General features: G+C 43.3%; 1 protein-coding gene across 3 annotated transcripts in view; it reads left to right on the forward strand.

Annotated features, from left to right (window-relative positions):
* MAPKBP1 (mitogen-activated protein kinase binding protein 1) overlaps positions 1–12,014 on the forward strand; it is a 97,579-nt gene that overhangs the window by 44,272 nt on the left and 41,293 nt on the right. For all 3 annotated transcript variants that reach the window (XM_021401658.1, XM_021401661.1, XM_021401660.1), the window contains exons 4-6: positions 6,992–7,054; positions 7,661–7,718; positions 10,793–10,963. In XM_021401658.1, coding sequence (XP_021257333.1) covers positions 6,992–7,054; positions 7,661–7,718; positions 10,793–10,963 — 292 coding nt within the window. The remainder of the gene's footprint in view (positions 1–6,991; positions 7,055–7,660; positions 7,719–10,792; positions 10,964–12,014) is intronic.

Here is a 12,014-nt window from a genome sequence, read left to right on the forward strand (position 1 = left end):
TGGATGAGGCTCTCCTGATGCTGGTAGGCAGGTTAAAACCAGAAATCTTTCTCCCACTTCCTTAAGATAGCTCTGAATCTTAAGCTTCTGGAGGCTGAAAGAGTAGTCTAGAAAGTGTCTTTACAATCTGCTGTGTTCTTCCCTGGGCCTGTGCATTCCTCCACTATTAGAGGCAAGATACTGGACTTAAGTTTGATCTGGTGCGGCTGTTTGTATGGTTTTTGGAGCAGAGCCTCTTTCGTTCTGCATTTTTGCTCCCAGTCCTGCAGGTTTGGGGAATCACCCAACCTTTTAAGCAGTACAAGCGTGTTCCTGCTTGGCAACCAGAAATTCCTACTCAGTTAGCCTAGAGACACTTAAATATATTGATCGTTTTCTTTTTTACAGTGGATTTCTTGTTCGTCTTTCCATTAGCCTGTGTTTGTTCCTGAAGTATGAATTAATCTGCATTTGACTCCCACCCTTCCAGCCTTCTTGGTCGTGGTTTGGTGCAGGGAGTTCTGAGGGCTTTTTTTCTCAGGCAGTGATACCCAGATCCTAACCTTTCAACAGATCCGCCTTTCTTTTCAGAATGTATTTAATTAATATAGCCCGAATGAAAATACCTATTCAGTTACATAGCCAGTGTGCACATCCTCTCTCATCACTGTTAACCCACTCCCAGTACTGGCTGTGAATTAAAGAAGCTTTTTGGCAGAAAGAGTTGCCACATAGAAAATTAACACCAGCTTCTGTAGATACTGCTTCACTCTGATTGAGCTTCCCTTAGCAACCAGTGCAGTGTAAAAGAAAAAAAAAAAAAGATTTTGTTCTTATCAATGCCTTTTTTCTTTCTCATGCATTTTGTGCGTAGGAAGCTATTTCAGTCTCATTTGAATAACTTTGGGGAAGAGAACAGAGTATGAGCCAGAAGTTGAGAAATGGACCAGTTTTGAAGGAATGGGATTGTTTGCTCTTTTCATTTATTCTTGCAGCACCATGAAAGGAGGCTACTTGTAGGGAAGGCCAGAATTTGTTTTGACAACTTATGGAGTTTTTCCTCCACTCAACATTCTCTTTACAGCATAGGCTATATACTTTTAGAAGAGAAGGACTTGACCCTTGAACTCCAGCTCCAGTTCTATGTCCTGCAAGGCATGGCAGCAGTAGGTTGATCATAGAATCATAGAATGGCCTGGGTTGAAAAGGACCTCAAAGATCATCAAGTCTCAACCCCTCTGCCAAGTGCAGGGCTGCCAACCACTAGACCAGGCTGCCCAGAGCCGCGTCCAGTCTGGCCTTGAACGCTTCCAGGGATGGGGCATCCACAACCTCCCTGGGCAACCTGTTCCAGTGTGTCACCACCCTCTGTGTGAAAAACTTCCTCCTAATATCTAACCTAAATCTCCCCTGTCTCAACTTAAAACCATTCCCCCTTGTCCTATCGCTGTCTACCCTCACAAACAATCGATCCCCCTCCTGTTTATACACTCCCTTCAAGTATTGGAAGGCCACAATGAGGTCTCCCTGGAGCCTTCTCTTCTCCAAACTAAACAAGCCCAGTTCCCTCAACCTTTCCTCATAGGAGAGGTGCTCCAGCCCTCTGATCATCTTGGTCGCTCTCCTCTGAACTCTTTCCAAGAGCTCCACGTCCTTCTTGTGCTGGGGGCCCCAGGCCTGGACACAGTACTCCAGATAGGGCCTCACAAGAGCCGAGTAGAGGGGGACCACCACCTCCCTCTCCCTGCTGGCCACTCCTCTTTTAATGCAGCCCAGAACATAGTTGGCCTTCCGGGCTGCCAGCGCACACTGCTGGCTCATGTCCAGCTTCTCGTCTACCAGGATCCCCAAGTCCCTCTCCGCAGGGCTGCTTTCAAGTACTTCTTCCTCCAGTTTGTATAAGTACCTGGGATTGCCCCGGCCCAAGTGCAGCACCTTGCACTTGGCCTTGTTGAACCTCAATAGGTTCTCATGGGCCCACTTGTCCAGCCTTGTCCAGCCTGTTGATGAATAACTTGGGAAAGGAATACTGTCATTGACTTCTGATTTTCCTGATCCCCTTGGTGAGGTGGGTGTCCTGCAGAGAAAGAAAGAAAGAAAACTGACTTCTGCAGATATCTTTTTGATAGTAACTTGCTGAAGAAGGATGGGGGAAAGCAGGACTAGCAGGATGTGCAGTGAAACAAGGGGGACAACGAGGAACAAGTAAAATGGTGACAAACTAGGATTTGGGGAAGAACAGGAGTGGAACTGTGAGGAGAGACAGAAGTAATGGGGAGGAAAGGGCATGGAGTGATCCACTGCTGCTTAGTGAGTCAGATACTTCATGTAAATGTGATACTGACATCCAATTCCTCTCCATTCCTGCTTCTATATTTAGCTTATGGAAATTGCTTCTTTCATATATATTTATATATTTTTTTTCCTTTTACTGGAGCCAGTGGGAACTGTTCAGACACTCCTTTCCCTCCTCCTTTCTTCCTTTGAAACAACACTGGCATTTATCTGCATAAGTGGTGCATGGTTGCATATGTGTAAGATAGGGTTTGTGCCTTCATGGAGGTTTAGAAAACTCTGCCAGGAACCTTTCCCTGCTTTCTTATTGGCTGACCCAAGTGGGCTCCCTGATGCCGCAAAAACCTTTGACATAGCTGTGATAGCCAATTCTGGCCTTTGTGTTTGCTGAGGTTACGTGAGTGCCTGCCCCATGAGGAAGCGGAGACCTGGGAGAGATTCTGCAGCCATTTTGTCTTTAAGAGCTGCTTGCATCAGGAAGGTGTTACTTGAAGGTTGTGGGTGACATTGTAGACCTAGAAATAAACTGTTAAATATGTATGCAATTGTCAATGACCTCTGCAGGAGCTAGTGTACAAACAAGCAGGATACTTGATCTCAGTTGGCTGGATAGTTGGTTTGTACAACAGTAATCTATATGGCAGTGAGCAGCTTCTATAAATGTCTTGGAAATCAAACTATACTAGTGCATGAAAAGGTGGTCTTGTCATCAAGCTGTGTGTGTGGCTGCAGAGAAGGTAGTGGAGTTTGTGCTGAAACAAGGTTGCTACCATGTTGACCTTCTGAACAGCTAGTGTGCATCAGGGTGGGTATTGACTTAGGTCCCACATCAAGTGCTTTTGGAGCTGGTGTTAGTTTTCATGTTGGCACTAGCATTTAAAAAGTTCTCTCCAGACAAAGATGTCTTGAACTTGAATTTGTTTTGACAGCTTCAATTTGGGAAGAGGTGATGTAACCATTGTAGAAATGCATGTTTGAAGCACTTTACTTGGTCTGCATCCACAGCTGGAAGCTAGGAACAAAAAAAAATCAGTACTCTCTTCCCTTGTGTCATTTGCACCACTCTTGTCTGTGAAATGCTGAATGAAGTCTTACAAAACCACAGAAGAAGGGGTAGGATGGATAGATGACTGTATGCTCTTGTATGCAGTTAATTTTCCATGGTAATTATTTTTAATATTTTAACTAAGATTAAAGCTGACCTGAATAGAAAGGAGTAAGTACTTTGAGTCTCCTGAGGGCTTGGCAGCCATAAGGAAATTGGAGGAAGCGTGGAATAGGTTGGTCAATGATCTTGACCATTACTTGTCTCCATTCTTTTTATTTTGCTAGACCAAGTTACTTGATAAAACAAAGCACACCCCGAGTACGCATGAACTCTCAGCTCCATTGTTTGGGAACTGCTGCAGGTTCTGCTGAAGAATGGCTTGCCAGCTATGTGGGGTGAAGGAGCTGCTCTGGGGCCGTGAACTACAAGTGTCTGAACAGACACCGAGTCTGCTCTGAACACTTGAGAGAGGTTAAAGTGGTGAAAGCGGTTAACCTCTGCTCTTTGAGAAGATGTGCCCTCTGGAATGGAGAGGACTACACACCTTTCCGGGCATTTTGGGAGGGGGTAATTTGTCAAAGTCAGGTGCTCCTTGCTCCTGGACTGTACTTGTGTCTTGCTGTGAGATCTGTGGCTTGTGGCCTCCCATCGTGTTGCATAAGGTATCTGTGGAATTGGCTGGAGTCTTCATTACTCTTGTGTGTGGCAGGCAGGAGGGTGATGGTGGAAAGCATAGCAGAGGGGTGGTTTTTGCTGGATAGCAGATTGTGCAAGAAAGCAAATTGAAAAGGCCACTTTAGCCTAGCCAAATGACTTAATTGGGATATGAGTCCATAACTGATTAGCAAGTCTAGTTTACAGCTCATCATAATCATGTGCAGTCTTGTTTCAGTAAGTCTATGGATTAAAATTACCTTTTTGTGGCATTAGTCAGTGCTTACAGACTAGTACTTTGACTTATTTCTAAAAAATTCTTTTCCTCCTCTTGCTAGAATTTATTCATTATGAGTCCCAACTCAGCGCATGTGTTTCTTAAGACAGAGTTAAAATATCCAGGTCTGTGACTACTGCTGTGGGACTCCAACCTGTGTGGTTCTTGCAGTAGTTTGTCAGTTCTCCCTTGTGTTTGAGGTGGGTGGCCCTTACCTTCCCAGTGGAAAGCTTGTCTTCCCTGGGAGCCAGGAAGGAATAAGGAAGCCTGCATGAAGGCAGGCTCACAGGGAGACCACCAACTCTGGAGCACAGCTGAGCTAAAATTCATGACCGTGAGTGGTCACAGGCTCTGTTGTGGAAGTTACTAACAGCAAAGCCGTGGACCTTAGTGGCTCACTATACTAGGAAGTGGTTTGTATACTTGCCTGGTTTGAAGACCATGCTTTGTTTTTTGCATTTTTTCCTGTGTTTTTAGACTGCCTTCAGTTCTCTGAAGTCATTTTCTTGTGCAGAATATATAGGAAATTCTTTTCCAGGATGTTGTGTCTTTCCTTTATTCTTTCCAGTGTTTTCTTTGAAGCTTATTTTTAGCAAAATTCATCACTGTCAATAATCCAACAGTATTTTAGTCCATTAAACCTATCAAACTTCATATAATGGAGTTTTACTTTGCTTTTCTGATTAGCTGGAGATTTGGGATTAGATACATCTGCTAACTTCCTGTTTCATATCTCATGATTTACAAGGCTTAACCTCGCTGGTCTTGTTAATGAATCACAAACCACCTGCTTCTTTACAGTAATCCTTCAGAAATTAATAGCATAGCTTTGACTTGAAACTCCAGATTGGTTCCCCTGGATAAAAAGTGTGGAAGGATCAATCTCAGTCTGAACAGATTCCTTATTTACTCTTCCATATTCTTGCACAAGATCACATCTCCAGTCATGGCTGCCAAACTTCACTGTTAAGAAAGCTTGATGCCTTTATTGCCTTGGCCTTCTGCACAGGGCATGAGTGGAGAATGATGGGAGGAAATGTAGAGTATTCCACTGTGGGACATTTCTTGTGAATGGCTGGTAACTCAGAGGTTGAAGCTTTGGTAACATCTGACTGAGTCTGCATTGAACTTGTGAAGTTAATGGAGCATGACTGCTTCAGCCAGGGACTTTGAGCTCAAAGCCTTGGTGTGTCAGTCCTCCTTCCTGGTCTCTTTGCCATTTCAAAGTGTACATCGCTTCTGGCAGGGCTACCTGCCAGACCACGTGAAAGGGGAGCTGCCTGGGCCAGGGAAGGAGATATAAGCCTCTGCAGAGATAGCAGAGGTGAGACCCTGCCAAACCTGGACCAACGGCACTGTGAGCACCGTCTGCTCCCGGGAGCACAGAGATGGCCCTGGACATCATGGTGCCAAACTGTACTGCTCGTTTGCTGCTTACATTGGGATATTGCTCCCATGATGCCTCTGCTTTTGTCTTCTTGCTTGTCTTCTTCGGACCAACTGTGCTACTTCTCTGTCCTGTGCATTTCTCCTGTGACTGATGCTTGTGGCCTGGCACATGTTGTAGGTGAACCCCAGCATGATGGTGATATAAGTGCAGTCTCTGGCAGTGAGGGCCACTGGCAGTGAAGCTTAGATATCCTGCAGTGCTCTGCTGGCATGTCTGTGAAGGAGGAGCCAGGACTCTGAGCATTGGCAGTGTGTGTTAACAGTGAGAGACAAAACCATTGATTTCTATTTTAGAGATGAAGTGAGAGATAGGACACAAAGTCATTAGAGCAATTGCTGTTCTGCCTGAGGCCAATTTTTCTCTCCTTTTGTGCTTTCAGGAGCAAGCAGGAAGGGCCCTGTCGTGGTGGTAGTTGTGTTTCTCTTTTTTGATGTAACCAGTGGCTACCACTCTCTTCTACCAAACCAGTGCTGTTATACGAGGATTTTTGAAACTTTGGTGTGTGCTTATGTGGAGTGGAGAAGATGCAGGACCTGGAAATGCTGCAGGCTGCTTGTAGTGGGTTGAGGCACCAAGTCTACTGGACAGATTCATGGGGAAGTGGGGCCTTTTCTCAGTCACTCCCCTGCCAATCTGTGACTGTTTTGCTCCTGATGGTGACAATTATATTGCTTCCTAGAACTTTGCTACTTACTTCTGCACCTCATCTTGTAGAGAGATTTCTGCAAAGCTTCTAAGCAAATTGTTTATTCAGATATGCCTTTTGAGTTAATAGGTTTTGGCATCGTGTTTTCTCGTTTAACTGGCCAGCCACCTCTCATGCTGTGCTCAACAATTTTCTGTCCTGTGGTATGGCGCAGGAATATAACTCCTCAACTCTGAGCTTTTCTAGAAATCACCTCAAGAACATTCTTGTTCTGCTCTAGACGTTCTGATTTGGTACTTGGTACATATGGTCGCTTTTATGTCAGGGGACTTAATCTATTACAGCCGTTGCATAGACTCATAATTAACCTTTTTGTCCAACATGAGCAATCAGAGACTTAAGGCTTACAGATGCAAGAAGGGTAATTTTTGTGGTACTAGCATACAGTACGCCTCCATATGGGAGAGATTTGTGATTCTTCCTTTGCATTTCTCAGATGGCCAAAGCTCAGCTTGTGAAGCTAGAGGGTGGAACATCTTTCTGATGCTGTGTACACTGCTGCTCTGCCAGCAAGGATAGCTCTTTGTTTTTCTTTATAAATATGCTTATGCAAACCTTTTTTCTTCTGTTTCTTCTATCTAGGTGTGTTGTTGTGCTGTTCAACCCTAGAAAAAATAAGCAACACCATATTCTAAACAGTTCCAGGTGAGTAAAGTTTCAAGCTAACTTGGCTCTCTGTAGGAGGTGGATTTCAAGGTTTTTATGGCTTGAGTAAAGTATAGGAGCTTCTATTGCTCCCAGCTAATCTCCTTCGTGAGAGTTGCCTTGGGGAGAGCCTGTCTGCTGGCTTAACTCTACCTCCTTCTGATGTGGGGTGCTGTTATTGATGAGGCAACAGCTCATAAATTTTGTGGTCCCATGAGAAACCGTTAGCAGGCACGATGTGGAGGAGGCTTTGCAAGAACTCCTTGGTATCTGTATGACTTTTTTTTTTCTTCATGTGAAACTATGGCCTCATTATTGGAGCCAGGACTCGGACCGGTTCTGTGTCTGGAATAAAGGCATGAATATGAGGGTGAACCTCAACTTTTGAAGCTTGTCCAGTTCTGTAGGCATACTGCTAGAGATTTGGGCACCGGGGAATCCCCAGGGCAAGTGTTAAGACTTCTGGTAAAGCAAAACTATTGTTTCAAGCTAGTACGTGTGATTTGAGCCTCTTTCCAGTTAGTCCCAGCCTACTCCCCAATCGTGATGTACTGAAATGAAATCATTTGTTGGAAATGTTTCTCAGTGTCATTTTCTCTGTTTCAGGAAAACAATTACAGCACTCGCTTTCTCTCCAGATGGAAAATATTTGGTTACAGGAGAGGTAAGTGTGAGAGAAGAGAGGGCACACCTTGTCTAGCCCATTTTGAAGCATGGCAGAGAGTGTTAGAAAAAACAAGCCAGTGAACAGCCTTTGCCCAGAGAAACTTATTTTAGTGTTGCATCTCTTGAAGGTCTGATCAGGTTATGGGCAGCTCTGGATGGTCTTGCTGGTAGTTTTTTAGTGTGCTTTCTTTCATCAGCTTGGGGGATGAATCTTCTGGTGTGGCCTGTGTGGGATTGAAGGTAGGGTGGAAATAAGTGAGAGGACACACATAGCCTGACTCTACTCTAAGCACAGTGGAGAGTACTGGATGGTCCTTAATCTCAGAGTTTATCATTGTCCCTATAGGATTTCAGAAAGTAGCAGAAGCTGAACTGTGTTGTGCAAAAAGCGAAAAGCGCGTACGGACTGGAGCTTTTGGAATAGTGACAGAAGATCTGAGTGCCTGTGGTTTGGCATTGTATGTTTGACTGGAGGTGACAATTACTTCCTCTTTTCGAACATGCATAAGGGGGAGAATATGGATAACTGTGCTGTATGTCTGTTGTGCATTAGAAGCTCAAGACATGGACTGTGTGTCATGAATTTGGAATTGCTGTATGTTAGAAATCTACAGAAATGCTGACTGCCTCCCTTAGGGTTGGGCTCAGTTTGCTCTCCTTTGAGATTGGTAGTAGTTTACCACTAGTCTGTGGCTCTGTAAGACATGGGGAGCAAGCATGTGTGAAACAGGTCCCCTCCTGAGTCTCAGCCACAGAGAGACAAAATATATCATAGCTCTGTGTTCAAACTGTCAAGAAGGTGGCTGTGCACTCCAGAGGTCCCTAGAGCAGTCATTGCAGTGGCAGCTGTCGTGTCACTGGGTGGCTACCCAGCTGTGCCAAGGATGGAAGCGGTAGTGTTTCAGGACAGAGGCTGCCTTGACAACCCCCTCTATCCTCCCCCCTCCCCNATTTTCCATCAGAGCTTTTATACTGTAGTTTGTTCTTAGTGCCACCTTATACTCTAGAAGTCATAAGGTTTGTGTATATATATATATATATAATATATACACATAAAAATACATATAAAATTATAAAGCTTTTACATTTTTTTACATGTATACATATGTATACATGTATACATATGTGTGTAAAAGCTTTATAATTTCATATGTAATTTTCTTTCATGTATGTGTAAGGAAATTTAAAAAATCCTTGGTTTTTTTGTACCCCTCTGCTGCTCTATTTTTTCACGTGGAGTAGGAAAACAAATGAAAAATGAAGTGAATATTTTTCTTACTGACAACCAAAGCTTTTCAGCTTGACGTTTTACAAGGGAAAGTGACAAGGTTTTTTAAATTATTATTATTTATTTTTTCCAGTTATGCTTGAAAGTTTTTTCTTTTTTTTTTTATGTCTTGTTGCAAAACATGTTTCACCCTCTTGTAAGACTATTTCTCTTTTTGGTATCCTCCAACATGCCTCCCATTTGAGTTATTACTTGGTGGAGTAGTGTCCCCTGCTGGTATCAGCAGTCTCTTCTTACTTTGTCCTATGGGTGGTCCCACAGGGAAATGCTTTCATAATTAACTTTGTCAAACTGGCTTTTAGCAGCCTTGTGCTAATTCTGCCTTGTTACAATTCAACTTCCTGCATGACTGGCTTTTCAGGAAGGAGAGCACAGAGGCTTGTTCTCAGCCTGCCATATGCATCAAATGTCTTTTGAATATTTCATATATATATTTCATATATTTTTAACTTTCTTCCCATGGTGACATGAATTCCTTGTCTATGGGAACCATACAGAGCTTGCTTTTGGTGAGCATTTGTTATGTGATTGAATATGAATTTAATTTGTTAAAGTTTCCAAGTATATTCTAAGATGCTGAGAAGTATATATATGTGTGTGTGTGTATACATATACACACATGTATACATGTGTTTAAGTGCAGTAATTGCTTGGAAGAGCAGCTGATTTATCTCACTGTAATATCTTGACAGCCGCCTTGGGACCTGAGCTTTGCCTTGCAGGAGAAAGAACTGTAACAAATGCAGCAAAATCTGACCCTAGCACATTTCCAGGCCACAGACAGTCACTTGGCAAAGCTTTTGGACAAGGCAATTAAACACTCACAGTTCTGAGCTATTACAGCTTTCATTTCTCTTTCTTGTCATAGAAGTTGCTTCTCCCACACAATCAAATGATTTAGCCGTGATCAGAAAAGGTACCATTTTGCCTCGTTGCCATGGAAATATTATCTTGCAAGCTACTGGTTTGACAGATTGCAGTGTGAAATCACGAGTAGGTTCTGGAGTAGGATTTGCTCATCAGACATATTCTTGGCCAGTGTTTCAGCTCATCTGCTGCTTCTTGTTTTATTTTGGTTTAATAACAGATAAAGAAAAAAAATTGAATAGTCTGGCAGAAGTTGCTGAATTGACATTTCTGATGTCTGAGTTTCTCTTGAAAACAAGTGTAAAAAACAAAGATCTGTTCCCTCAGTGTCTTTTTCTCTATCACTACCTTGCTTACATTCTGTCAGCGTGCATTCATGTGTCTTTGTTACCTTTGTGACAGAAATGGTACTCTTAGTTTCTTGTATGCCTTCCTGAAATGATGTATGATAATTAACATGAACATTCATGTCATGTTTCTGTGTGACATGACCTGTTTTGAGATCTCCAATATCCACGTTGCATTAGGCCTTTCAGTTCACTGAGTCCAGAGGTGCAGTGTCACGTAATCCTCTTCAGAGGCTGGCTGTGAATGAATTCCCATTGCAGACATTAGGGATGTGCATGAAAAATAGTGTTACAGTCTTTGGCTGTTTTGTGAGGAGAGTAAGAAGAAGATTAAAGCAGGACAGATAGTCTTACTTCTATCAGGCACCTGTTCAAATGCGTATTTTCATTCCGTTGGCAGTCTCAAGGTGGGCTTTAAAGATTTGCAGGAACTCAAGTCTAATCTCACCCTCCTGCAATTCCAGCATATGGACATTTTTTTCCAAGCCTCCCTCCCCATGTGTGTTCTTGAATCTGTCAGAACCCACCTCAGAAATTACGTTTACTGTTCTCTGTTGTTGTCCCCTCCAGAGTGGGCACATGCCAGCTGTTCGAGTGTGGGATGTGGCCGAACGAACCCAGGTGGCGGAGCTCCAGGAGCACAAGTACGGGGTGGCCTGCGTGGCATTCTCTCCCAGCTCCAAGTACATTGTGTCCGTGGGGTACCAACATGACATGATTGTCAACGTGTGGTCATGGAAGGTAAGCTCTCCAGGAGGTTGGGTGGACAACAGCATTGCTAAATTAAAAAGAGTGGACAGTCTGTCAGTAACCTATTTCAGTTCCATTTTGCTTCCAGCCTCTATTTTATTATTATTTTTTTGACGTTCATAGATGCAGACAAGTTTGGACATGACAGAGCTCCAGTCCCTTAGGGGAGGTCTAAATCACTTCAGTGAAAGGGTATTCTCTATACTTGGAGACGTGTGACATCTTGCTGTCCTGTCAGAAGAGCCTGAACTTTGAAGCCTTGCCAAATCCTTGTGCTTTCTTAAAGTCTTGTTAAAAAACTAATTCATGAGATTGAGGAAGGAAGCTTTCTTCAGCCAGTAATTCCTCTTTGGTGTAGTGGATGCACTTCGCTCATTTTGCTTTAGTTGTTTTGGGGTTTTTAATACTTTAATTCCATTGTTGATGGTTTGGAATGGGAACTTAGAGAAAGTACAGTGGGTGAAAGCTGATGGAGGCCATATGTCTGCCATTACGTTGGGGCAACAATCTGTGGAAAGAAAAAACTGTGTCTTATTCTTTAGAAAATATTTGTGCGTGCTGCTTGTATATAAAAACCAAAACAACCTCTTCCTAAAAGCAACAGTCATAAATGGTACGCTTTTGTCAGCTGTGTGCTGCGGCATTGAAAGCCCACCACAGACAGAGGAGAAAACTTTCTAATTCACTCTTCTTCTCATCCTTGGGGAAAGGTTGAGGAGGAGGTAAATGAAGGGCTAGTCTTGAGGACAAGGAGCTCCTGTCATCTGACTATACTGCTTGCACAGTGTCTGTTTCCTTTCTGTGTTCCTGCTGTGTTCTTCTCCCTTCCCCAAGTTCTTTGACCTTTTGAGGTGCACAGAGAAGTGCAGCAGATTTTGCTTTGTATTTTGCAGTACAGACATGCTCTTTTTGTGTTTCGGGTCTTTCCATAAAGCTTCTTGTCTTGAAGGAGAAGAGTGAATTCATGAAGAAATGAGTACTGTTTTCCTTATGGGAAATACCTGTTCCTAGCTTGAGTGGTTTGCCCACATTACTGCCTGCA

Source organism: Numida meleagris, chromosome 6 (genome assembly GCF_002078875.1).
Source record: "Numida meleagris isolate 19003 breed g44 Domestic line chromosome 6, NumMel1.0, whole genome shotgun sequence".
In the NCBI taxonomy this organism is placed as follows: Eukaryota; Metazoa; Chordata; class Aves; order Galliformes; family Numididae; genus Numida; species Numida meleagris.